Raw genomic sequence first — 12,500 nt, 5'->3', positions numbered from 1 at the left:
TGACAGGTTAAAGTAAGGTTCCCAGGAATAAACAAACACATGAATGTGACAGGTTAAAGTAATGTTCCCAGGAATAAACAAACACATGAATGTGACAGGTTAAAGTAAGGTTCCCAGGAATAAACAAACACATGAATGTGACAGGTTAAAGTAATGTTCCCAGGAATAAACAAACACATGAATGTGACAGGTTAAAGTAATGTTCCCAGGAATAAACAAACACATGAATGTGACAGGTTAAAGTAAGGTTCCCAGGAATAAACAAACACATGAATGTGACAGGTTAAAGTAATGTTCCCAGGAATAAACAAACACATGAATGTGACAGGTTAAAGTAAGGTTCCCAGGAATAAACAAACACATGAATGTGACAGGTTAAAGTAATGTTCCCAGGAATAAACAAACACATGAATGTGACAGGTTAAAGTAAGGTTCCCAGGAATAAACAAACACATGAATGTGACAGGTTAAAGTAATGTTCCCAGGAATAAACAAACACATGAATGTGACAGGTTAAAGTAATGTTCCCAGGAATAAACAAAAACATGAATGTGACAGGTTAAAGTAATGTTCAAATAGGATGTAAGGCAAGAGGAACATGAAAGCAACATGTTAGTGTGTGTGTGTGTGTGTGTGTGTATAATGTTTGTGTTTAATCAGAGATGAAACTCACCAGTTAATATAAATAAGGCAGATAACAGTAGTCCAGGGGATGCAGGCTCTCTAAGAGTGTGGCACATGTCTGATATTGAACTTCTGAGGTTTCAACATCATCAACTAGTCAATATGAAAACCACTTCTGTAGTTCTTTAGGAGGAGCCAATAGGAAGGAGATAACAGGGGCCAAAATGGAGCCCTAGTCCCTATTTAGTGCACTACTTTTGACCAGGGCCCATGTTCTAAAGTAGTGCGCTGTGTAGGGAATAGCGTGCCATGTAGGACAATCATCCAGAGGTCCTTATGGGTCCTACTAATCACCCCCAACAACCCCAGACAGTTACCCCCAACAACCCCATACAGTTACCCCCAACAACCCCAGACAATCACCCCCAACAACCCCAGACAGTTACCCCCAACAACCCCAGACAATCACCCCCAACAACCCCATACAGTTACCCCCAACAACCCCAGACAATCACCCCCAACAACCCCAGACAGTTACCCCCAACAACCCCAGACAATCACCCCCAACAACCCCAGACAGTTACCCCCAACAACCCCATACAGTTACCCCCAACAACCCCATACAGTTACCCCCAACAACCCCATACAGTTACCCCCAACAACCCCAGACAGTTACCCCAACAACCCCAGACAATTACCCCCAACAACCACCGACAGTTACCCCCAACAACCCCCGACAGTTAACCCCAGACAGTTAACCCCAACAACCCCAGACAGTTACCCCCAACAACCCCAGACAGTTACCCTCAACAACCCCAGACAGTTACCCCCAACAACCCCAGACAGTCACCCCCAACAACCCCAGACAGTCACCCCCAACAACCCCAGACAGTCACCCCCAACAACCCCAGACAGTCACCCCCAACAACCCCAGACAGTCACCCCCAACAACCCCAGACAGTCACCCCCAACAACCCCAGACAGTCACCCCCAACAACCCCAGACAGTCACCCCCAACAACCCCAGACAGTCACCCCCAACAACCCCAGACAGGTACCCCCAACAACCCCAGACAGTTACCACAAACAACCCCAGACTGGTACCCCCAACAACCCCAGACAGGTACCCAAAAGTACCCCCCCCTTTAAAAAAAAAAAGCCATGAGGTAGAAGGAATTGTCCGTAGACAGGATTGTGTCGAGGCACAGATTTGGGGAAGGGTACCGAAAAATTTCTGCAGCATTGAAAGTCCCCAAGAACACAGTGGCCTCCATCATTCTTAAATGGAAGAAGTTTGGAACCACCAAGACTCTTCCTAGAACTGGCCGCCCGGCCAAATTGAGCAATCGGGGGGAGAAGGGCCTTGGGGTCAGGGAGGTGACCAAGAACCTGATGGTTTCTCTGACAGAGCTCCAGAATACCTCTGTGGAGATGGGAGAAGCTTCCAGAAGGACATCCAACCAGACAGAAGCCACTGCTCAGTAAAAAGGCACATGACAGCCCTCTTGGAGTTTGCCAAAAGGCACCTAAATGACTCTGACCATGAGAAACAACATTCTCTGGTCTGATGAAACCAAGATTGAACTTTTTGGCCTGAATGCCAAGCGTCACGTCTGGAGGAAACCTGGCACCATCCCTACGGTGAAGCATGGTGGTGGCAGCATCCTGTTGTGGGGGACTGGGAGACTAGTCATGATGGAGGAAACCTGGCACCATCCCTATGGTGAAGCATGGTGGTGACAGCATCCTGTTGTGGGGGACTGGGAGACTAGTCATGATGGAGGAAACCTGGCACCATCCCTATGGTGAAGCATGGTGGTGACAGCATCCTGTTGTGGGGGACTGGGAGACTGGTCATGATGGAGGAAACCTGGCACCATCCCTACGGTGAAGCATGGTGGTGGCAGCATCCTGCTGTGGGGGACTGGGAGACTAGTCATGATGGAGGCAAATATGAACAGAGCAAAGTACAGAGAGATCCTTGATGAAAACCTGCTCCAGAGCACTCAGGACCTCAGACTGGGGTGAAGAATCACCTTCCAACGGGACAACAACCCTAAGCACACAGCCAAGACAATGCAGGAGTGGCATCGGGACAAGTCTCTGAATGAGGCCCAGCCAGAGCCTAGACTTGAACCCGATCAAACATCTCTGTAAATTTCCTTTTTTTATATATATATATTATACATTTGTAAAAATTCTAAAAACCCGTTTTACTTTGTCATTATGGGGTATTGTGTGTAGATTGATGAGGGGGGAAAACGATGTGGAGAGGGAGTGTTTTTACCAAGCATAACCTCGGGATGTGTGTGTGTGTAATGGTGTGTAACCTGGCTGGGTGTAACGGCGTGTAACCTGACTGGGTGTAACGGCGTGTAACCTGACTGGGTGTAACGGTGTGTAACCTGACTGGGTGTAACGGTGTGTAACCTGGCTGGGTGTAACGGTGTGTAACCTGGCTGGGTGTAACGGTGTGTAACCTGGCTGGGTGTAACGGTGTGTAACCTGGCTGGGTGTAACGGTGTGTAACCTGGCTGGGTGTAACGGTGTGTAACCTGGCTGGGTGTAACGGCGTGTAACCTGGCTGGGTGTAACGGTGTGTAACCTGACTGGGTGTAACGGCGTGTAACCTGACTGGGTGTAACGGTGTGTAACCTGGCTGGGTGTAACCTGGCTGGGTGTAACGGTGTGTAACCTGACTGGGTGTAACGGTGTGTAACCTGGCTGGGTGTAACCTGGCTGGGTGTAACGGTGTATAACCTGACTGGGTGTAACGGTGTGTAACCTGGCTGGGTGTAACCTGGCTGGGTGTAACGGTGTGTAACCTGACTGGGTGTAACAGTGTGTAACCTGGCTGGGTGTAACGGTGTGTAACCTGGCTGGGTGTAACGGTGTGTAACCTGGCAGGGTGTAACGGTGTGTAACCTGGCTGGGTGTAACGGTGTGTAACCTGGCTGGGTGTAACGGTGTGTAACCTGGCTGGGTGTAACGGCGTGTAACCTGGCTGGGTGTAACGGCGTGTAACCTGACTGGGTGTAACGGCGTGTAACCTGACTGGGTGTAACGGTGTGTAACCTGGCTGGGTGTAACCTGGCTGGGTGTAACGGTGTGTAACCTGGCTGGGTGTAACGGTGTGTAACCTGACTGGGTGTAACAGTGTGTAACCTGGCTGGGTGTAACCTGGCTGGGTGTAACGGTGTGTAACCTGACTGGGTGTAACGGTGTGTAACCTGGCTGGGTGTAACGGCGTGTAACCTGGCTGGGTGTAACGGCGTGTAACCTGACTGGGTGTAACGGCGTGTAACCTGACTGGGTGTAACCGTGTGTAACCTGGCTGGGTGTAACCTGGCTGGGTGTAACGGTGTGTAACCTGGCTGGGTGTAACGGTGTGTAACCTGACTGGGTGTAACAGTGTGTAACCTGGCTGGGTGTAACCTGGCTGGGTGTAACGGTGTGTAACCTGGCTGGGTGTAACGGTGTGTAACCTGACTGGGTGTAACAGTGTGTAACCTGGCTGGGTGTAACCTGGCTGGGTGTAACGGTGTGTAACCTGACTGGGTGTAACGGTGTGTAACCTGGCTGGGTGTAACGGTGTGTAACCTGGCTGGGTGTAACGGTGTGTAACCTGACTGGGTGAACTCTTTTTGTGATTCCAGCTGAAGGACACGAAGTCAGCTGACCAGAAGTCAACGTTGCTCCACTTCCTGGCTGCAGTGTGTGAGGAGGAGTTCCCAGAGGTCACCAAGTTCTCAGACGACCTGCAGCACGTAGACAGAGCCAGCCGAGGTAGGAGACAGAAAGACACTGATGACCTGCAGCACGTAGACAGAGCCAGCCGAGGTAGGAGACAGAAAGACACTGATGACCTGCAGCACGTAGACAGAGCCAGCCGAGGTAGGAGACAGAAAGACACTGATGACCTGCAGCACGTAGACAGAGCCAGCCGAGGTAGGAGACAGAAAGACACTGATGACCTGCAGCACGTAGACAGAGCCAGCCGAGGTAGGAGACAGAAAGACACTGATGACCTGCAGCACGTAGACAGAGCCAGCCAAGGTAGGAGACAGAAACACACCACAGTCAGCAGAGATCGACACCTACATTTAAATGTGTCTGCCATGTCCGCAATGGGTCCGGATTCCATTTTCCTGCGCTGGATTCAAATTCCAGTATGCATTCTACAACCGGCAATAGGAACAATATGATAACATAACAACTGATGGCAGTAGCTAACCTCTTTAGCTAACTAGCCAGCTAACCTCTGTAGCGAACTAGCCAGCTAACCTCTGTAGCGAACTAGCCAGCTAACCTCTGTAGCTAACTAGCCAGCTAACCTCTGTAGCTAACTAGCCAGCTAACCTCTGTGGCTAGCCAGAAAGCTAGCAAGCAACACAAAAGGGATTCCATAAATCTAGCCAATCAAAAAAATATAAATATAAATATTAGCTAGCTGACTAGCATTTATGAGTCCAGCAAACACCTTCCTCACACGCTAGGAAAGTATCTCCTCCAACGTTACGATGAAAAGGTGCCTTTCGGTCACAAAACCCGTTTTCTGGAGACTTGTGGGAGGAGTGCTGATGATGTCGCCCCTCTGTATTTGCTTTCTGTGGCCTGATTGTGTCCAGACTGAGGAGAAATCCACACACAACGCATCTCCTGACCGCCTTCTGAAGTGGTCAAACAGATCTGAACACAATCACACCACAAAGAGACTGTTGTGCGTTCACACCCGTCTTTTCAATGTGACCTTCGTATTCTGAAAGCAGAAGTCACATTTAAGTGTCAAGTGTGGACACGACCCCAGAAGCATCTCGTCTTTTCATATGTCCTCTCATGTATCCACTCACAGTACACATCATTATATTCACACACACACACACACACACACACACACACACACACACACACACACACACACACACACACACACACACACTATATCCCCTCTTGTATTCAACACACAGTACAATACAGTAAACACTAGAGCTGCTGAGTGGATCTTATAATTTTATCAGATGTAAAAGCCATTCCCCACCAGACCCAGAGACACTGTTCCCCACCAGACCCAGAGACACTCTGTTCCCCGCCAGACCCAGAGACACTGTTCCCCACCAGACCCAGAGACACTCTGTTCCCCACCAGACCCAGAGACACTGTTCCCCACCAGACCCAGAGACACTCTGTTCCCCGCCAGACCCAGAGACACTGTTCCCCACCAGACCCAGAGACACTCTGTTCCCCACCAGACCCAGAGACACTGTTCCCCACCAGACCCAGAGACACTCTGTTCCCCGCCAGACCCAGAGACACACTATTCTCTGGTTCTCTCTCTCTCTCTCTCTCTCTCTCTCTCTCTCTCTCTCTCTCTCTCTCTCTCTCTCTCTCTCTCTCTCTCTCTCTCTCCCTCCCTCTCTCTGACTATTCTCTGGTTCTCTCTCTCCCAGAATCCCCATTTGTATTGTAGTATTCCTGCCGTATCTTCAGGTCTTCCAGGCAATATGACTGCTGGGCTGTGGCTCCATCTGATTGGAGGATTAGAGGCAGCATGGGGCCCAGTACTCTACATCCATCACTGGCTATCTCTGTAAACACACACAGACTTGCAAAAAACACTCTCTCTCAATTTTATTCAATTTAAGAGCTTTATTGTCATGGGAAACACATGTTAACATTGCCAAAGCAAGTGAAGTAGATAATAAACAATAACAAATAAACAATAAATATTACAGAAGTTCCAGAAGAATAAAGACATTTCAAATGTCATATTATGTATAAATACAGCGCTGTAATGATGTGCAATTGGTTAAAGTACACAAGGGGGGGGGGAAATATATATATATATATATGGGTTGTATTTACAATGGTGTTTGTTCTTCACTGGTTGACCTTTTCTTGTGGCAACAGGTCACACATCTTGCTGCTGTGATGGAACACTGTGGTATTTCACCCAGAAGATATGGGAGTTTATCAAAATTGGATATGTTTTGTAAGTCTTTGTGGATCTGTGTAATTTAAGGGAAATATGTGTCTCTCTAATATGGCCATACATTTGGCAGGAGGTTAGGAAGTGCAGCTCAGTTTCCACCTCATTTTGTGGGCAGTGTCCACATAGCCTGTCTTCTCTTGAGAGCCAGGTCTGCCTACGGCGGCCTTTCTCAATAGCAAGGCTATGTTCACTGAGTCTGTACATAGTCAAAGCTTTCCTTAAGTTGGGGTCAGTCACAGTGGTCAGGTATTCTGCCACTGTGTACTCTCTGTTTAGGGCCAAATAGCATTCTAGTTTGCTCTGTTTTTTTGTTAATTCTTTCCAATGTGTCAAGTAATTATCTTTTTGTTTTCTCATGATTTGGTTGGGTCTAATTGTGTTGCTGTCCTACCGTAACACCCTGTATATAGCCTCCGCATTGTTTTACTGCTGCTCTTTAATTATTTGTAACTGTTATTTTACTTGTCAATTTTGTTCTTAATGCGTTTTTCTTCTTAACGTCTTAAAACATTGTTGGTTAAGGGCTTGCAAGTAAGCATTTCACTTTAAGGTCTACACCTGTTGTATTTGGCGCATGTGACTAATTTGATTTGGTTTGTAATTTGTGGTCTGTATATTGGATCATTTCATTGAGGATACCATCAACATCACATGCCTTTTTGGGTTGGAGGGTTTGTATTTTGTCCTGTAGTTCATTCAAGGTAATTGGAGAATCCAGTGGGTTCTGGTAGTCTTTAACAGTTGATTCTAAGATTTGTATTTGATCATGGATATGTTTTTGCTGTTTGTTGGTTGTTATTGGGCCAAAAATATTGGAGAAATGGTTTAACCATATATCTCTGTTTTGGATAGATATCTCTTCCTGTTGTTGTTTGTTTAGTGTTTTCCAATTTTTGCAGAAGTGGTTAGTCTTATCTTCCTCTCTCTCTCTCTCCCTACTCACTCACATGGATATTGGTATATTTATCTCTAGTCTGGGCAGAGAGGAGTGAGACAGAAAGAGAGAGAGTGAGAGCAGAAGGGAAAGAGAAAAACATGGAGAGAAATCCCTGAGACTCAGTGTTTACCATAAGTGTGGTGATTTGATTTCTAAACATCTGTGGAGAATTTCATGTAGAAGCCAGTGATGCTCTCCTCTATTCTCCCTCTTCCTGTCTCTCCTTCTCTCATCTATTCTCCCTCTTCTTGTCTCCCTCTCTCCTCTATTTTCCCTCTTCCTGTGTCTCCCTCTCTCCTCTATTCTCTCTCTTCCTGTCTCTCCCTCTCTCCTCTATTCTCCCTCTTCCTGTCTCTCTCCTCTTCTCTCTTCCTGTCTCTCCCTCTCTCCTCTATTCTCTCTCTTCCTGTCTCTCCCTCTCTCCTCTATTCTCTCTCTTCCTGTCTCTCCCTCTCTCCTCTATTTTCCCTCTTCCTGTGTCTCCCTCTCTCTTCTATTCTCTCTCTTCCTGTGTCTCCCTCTCTCCTCTATTCTCTCTCTTCCTGTGTCTCCCTCTCTCCTCTATTTTCCCTCTTCCTGTGTCTCCCTCTCTCTTCTATTCTCTCTCTTCCTGTGTCTCCCTCTCTCCTCTATTCTCTCTCTTCCTGTCTCTCCCTCTCTCCTCTATTCTCCCTCTTCCTGTCTCTCTCCTCTTCTCTCTTCCTGTCTCTCCCTCTCTCCTCTATTCTCTCTCTTCCTGTCTCTCCCTCTCTCCTCTATTCTCTCTCTTCCTGTCTCTCTCCTCTTCTCTCTTCCTGTCTCTCCCTCTCTTCTCTATTCTCTCTCTTCCTGTCTCTCCCTCTCATCTATTCTCCCACTCCTCTATTCACTCCCTCTCTCTATTCTCTCTCTTCCTGTCTCTCCCTCTCCTCTATTCTCCCTATTCCTGTCTCTCCCTCTCTTCTCTATTCTCTCTCTTCCTGTCTCTCCCTCTTCTCTATTCTCCCTTTTACTCTCTCCCTCACTCCTCTATTCTCTCTCTTCCTGTCTCTCCCTCTCTCTCCCTCTCTCCTCTATTCTCCCTCTTCCTGTCTCTCCCTCTCCTCTATTTTCCCTCTTCCTGTCTCTCTCTCTCTCTTCCTGTCTCTCCCTCTCTCTCCCTCTCTCCTCTATTCTCCCTCTTCCTGTCTCTCCCTCTCCTCTATTCTCCCTCTTCCTGTCTCTCCCTCTCTCCTCTTCTCCCTCTTCATGTCTCTCCCTCTCTGTCTCTCTCTCCCTCTCTCCACTATTCTCCCTTTTCCTGTCTCTCCCTCACACCTTTCTCTCCGTCACTCCTTTCTCTCCGTCTCCATCTCTTCCTCCAGTGCTTGTGAATGTGTCTGTAAACATGTCTCTGTGTATCAGCGAAGTGACTGAGAAGCTTAGCTAATGTAGACTTTGCTTGCTTCCCAAATGGCACACCATTCCCTATATGGAGCACTACTTTTGGTCGGGGCTCTGGTCAAAAGTAGTGCACTAAAAACGGAATAGGGTGTCATTTGGGACACGACTCTACACTTTTTATGTCCTCTCTCTCCTTTATTCATGTATGAGTATTAGAGTGTTAGAAATGGGACTTTAAAAAGGACTTGTAGCCATCTCAGCAGTTTCCTGCTTTGTGTTCACATGATAATGAGTCATGTTCTAGATTAGTGTTTAGTGGCAGACAGGACATCTCTCACTCTCTCTCTCTGTCTCTCTCTCCCTCTCTCACCCTCTCTGTCTCTCTCTCTGTCTCTCTCTCTGTCTCTCTCTCCCACTCTCACTCACTCTCTGTCTCTCTCTCTGTCTCTCTCTCTCTCTCTCTCTGTCTCTCTCTCTCTCTCTCTCTGTCTCTCTCTCTGTCTCTCTCTCTGTCTCTCTCTCCCACTCTCACTCACTCTCTGTCTCTCTCTCTGTCTCTCTCACCCTCTCTGTCTCTCTCTCTGTCTCTCTCTCTGTCTCTCTCTCCCACTCTCACTCACTCTCTGTCTCTCTCTCTGTCTCTCTCTCTCTCTCTGTCTCTCTCTCTCTCTCTCTCTCTCTCTCTCTCTCTCTCTCTCTCTCTCTCTCTCTCTCTCTCTCTCTCTCTCTCACTCACAAAATCACTCCTCACTGGAGACTCAGAACCAGAACCAGATAGATTATAATACAACACTCCTCACTGGAGACTCAGAACCAGAACCAGATAGATTATAATACAACACCCCTCACCTTGGTGTCTTCTGAGTACATTGTTTAAACTTTCCTCTGTGTGTGTGTGTGTGTGTGTGTGTGTGTGTGTGTGTGTGTGTGTGTGTGTGTGTGTGTGTGTGTGTGTGTGTGTGAGTCTCAGCGGAGTCCCTGGAGAAGAACCTAGTTCAGATGGAGAGACAGCTGGTCCAACTAGAGAGAGACCTGGACACCTTTTCCTGTCCTGACGACACTGAAGATCTGTTCACTACCAAGATGTCCATATCCTTTACTTCTGACAGAATACACACACACACACATACACATACACACACACACTCAAACCCAGCTCTCTGACTTCAACACCATGCCTCTGTCTAAACCCCCATCTCTCTGACTTCAACACCATGCCTCTGTCTAAACCCCCATCTCTCTGACTTCAACACCATGCCTCTGTCTAAACCCCCATCTCTCTGACTTCAACACCATGCCTCTGTCTAAACCCCCATCTCTCTGACTTCAACACCATGCCTCTGTCTAAACCCCCATCTCTCTGACTTCAACACCATGCCTCTGTCTAAACCCCCATCTCTCTGACTTCAACACCATGCCTCTGTCTAAACCCCCATCTCTCTGACTTCAACACCATGCCTCTGTCTAAACCCCCATCTCTCTGACTTCAACACCATGCCTCTGTCTAAACCCCCATCTCTCTGACTTCTACACCATGCCTCTGTCTAAACCCCCATCTCTCTGACTTCAACACCATGCCTCTGTCTAAACCCCCAGCTCTCTGACTTCTACACCATGCCTCTGTCTAAATCCCCAGCTCTCTGACTTCAACACCATGCCTCTGTCTAAACCCCCATCTCTCTGACTTCAACACCATGCCTCTGTCTAAATCCCCAGCTCTCTGATTATGTCTGCTGTGAAAGTAATCTTTCTCCATAGTTGACAGATCTATGTTAATTAGCTCTGTGTCCGTGATCTTTCTCCGTAGTTGACAGATCTATGTTAATTAGTTATGTGTCAGTGATCTTTCTCCATATTTGACAGATCTATGTTAGTTAGCTCTGTGTCAGTGATCTTTCTCCATAGTTGAGAGATCTATGTTAATTACTTCTGTGTCAGTGATCTTTCTCCATAGTTGACAGATCTATGTTAGTTAGCTCTGTGTCAGTGATCTTTCTCCGTAGTTGACAGATCTATGTTAATTACTTCTGTGTCAGTGATCTTTCTCCATAGTTGACAGATCTATGTTAGTTAGCTCTGTGTCAGTGATCTTTCTCCGTAGTTGACAGATCTATGTTAATGATTTAGTCCTCTCTGGCCCTGAGGTTTTCTAGTTGACATGCCAGCCCCAAGGCCCTGTCCAGGGGTGTCCAGAGGTGTCGTGAACAGTGTAGTCCCTGACCTGTCGTCTCTCGTGTTATGTTCATCAATAGACCTGACTGTGACTGGCTGCCTGGTAGTCAGAACAGACCCTGAGCCCTCACTGTCCCCAGACTGGTCCTCTCTGACTGGCTGTCTGGTAGTCAGAACAGACTGGTCCTCTCTGACTGGCTGTCTGGTAGTCAGAACAGACTGGTCCTCTCTGACTGGCTGTCTGGTAGTCAGAACAGACTGGTCCTCTCTGACTGGCTGTCTGGTAGTCAGAACAGACTGGTCCTCTCTGACTGGCTGTCTGGTAGTCAGAACAGACTGGTCCTCTCTGACTGGGTTGACCCCAGCGGTCTCTGGACCTTACCTCTACATCACTCAGCATCACCCAATGTCATTACAGCTCACCAGACCAGCCCTTTATTCCTGCCACTGTACATGTGTCTGTTTGCACGTTTGTGTGTTTCCATCTGTAGCCGACGTGTGTGTGTGTGTGTGTGTGTGTGTGTGTGTGTGTGTGTGTGTGTGTGTGTGTGTGTGTGTGTGTGTGTGTGTGTGTGTGTGTGTGTGTGTGTGTGTGTGTGTGTGTGTGTGTGTGTGTGTGTGTGTGTGTCTCACCTAGGTCCATTCAGTAGACCGGTGTCCTCATTGACTGTGCTTTGATTCTCCTTCCTCCCACAGCATCTCATACATATCAAAGAGCAGACAGCATGTTCCTGCACAGCGTCTCTCACAGTGTGGCAGTCACTGACAGCTGCCAGCTGCAGCAGACCCAGGGTGCATCACTGCAGAGACGCCAGACCCACAGTACCCATAATTCATTAGGATTATAAATGTTCTGAACTTTCTACAACCCTCCAGGACCATGATAGAACCTTCCAGAGACCCAAACAACGACTGTTCTCATCCACAGGTCACAGTGGTCTGCCGCTCCTCTTCCCCTCTCTCTCTGTCTCTCTCTCTCATCCTCTCACTAGTCTGCTATAACCCTGTGGAATTACTCTTCCTCTCTCTCTCTCTCTCTCTCTGTCTCTCTCTCTCATCCTCTCACTAGTCTGCTATAACCCTGTGGAATTACTCTTCCTCTCTCTCTCTCTCTCTCTCTGTCTCTCTCTCTCATCCTCTCACTAGTCTGCTATAACCCTGTGGAATTACTCTTCCTCTCTCCATCTCTCTCTCTCTCTCTCTCTCTCTCTCTCTCTCATCCTCTCACTAGTCTGCTATAACCCTGTGGAATTACTCTTCCCCTCTCCATCTCTCTCTCTCTCTCTCTCTCTCTCTCTCTCTGTCTCTCTCTCTCATCCTCTCACTAGCCTGCTATAACCCTGTGGAATTACTCTTCCTCTCTCTCTCTCTCTCTGTCTCTCTCTCTCATCCTCTCACTAGTCTGCTATAACCCTGT

At 47.8% G+C, this 12,500-nt stretch overlaps 1 protein-coding gene across 1 annotated transcript in view; it reads left to right on the top strand.

The window, feature by feature from the left end:
- Positions 1 to 12,500, top strand: part of LOC106591129 (protein diaphanous homolog 3) — a 667,062-nt gene that overhangs the window by 440,757 nt on the left and 213,805 nt on the right. The window contains exons 24-25 of the mRNA XM_082963749.1: positions 4,280 to 4,409; positions 9,876 to 10,000. Coding sequence (XP_082819875.1) covers positions 4,280 to 4,409; positions 9,876 to 10,000 — 255 coding nt within the window. The remainder of the gene's footprint in view (positions 1 to 4,279; positions 4,410 to 9,875; positions 10,001 to 12,500) is intronic.

This window comes from Salmo salar, chromosome 17 (assembly GCF_965601325.2).
Source record: "Salmo salar chromosome 17, fSalSal1, whole genome shotgun sequence".
In the NCBI taxonomy this organism is placed as follows: domain Eukaryota; kingdom Metazoa; phylum Chordata; class Actinopteri; order Salmoniformes; family Salmonidae; genus Salmo; species Salmo salar.
Note: the sequence above shows the minus strand (reverse complement) of the source record. Positions and strands in the feature narration are given on the sequence as shown.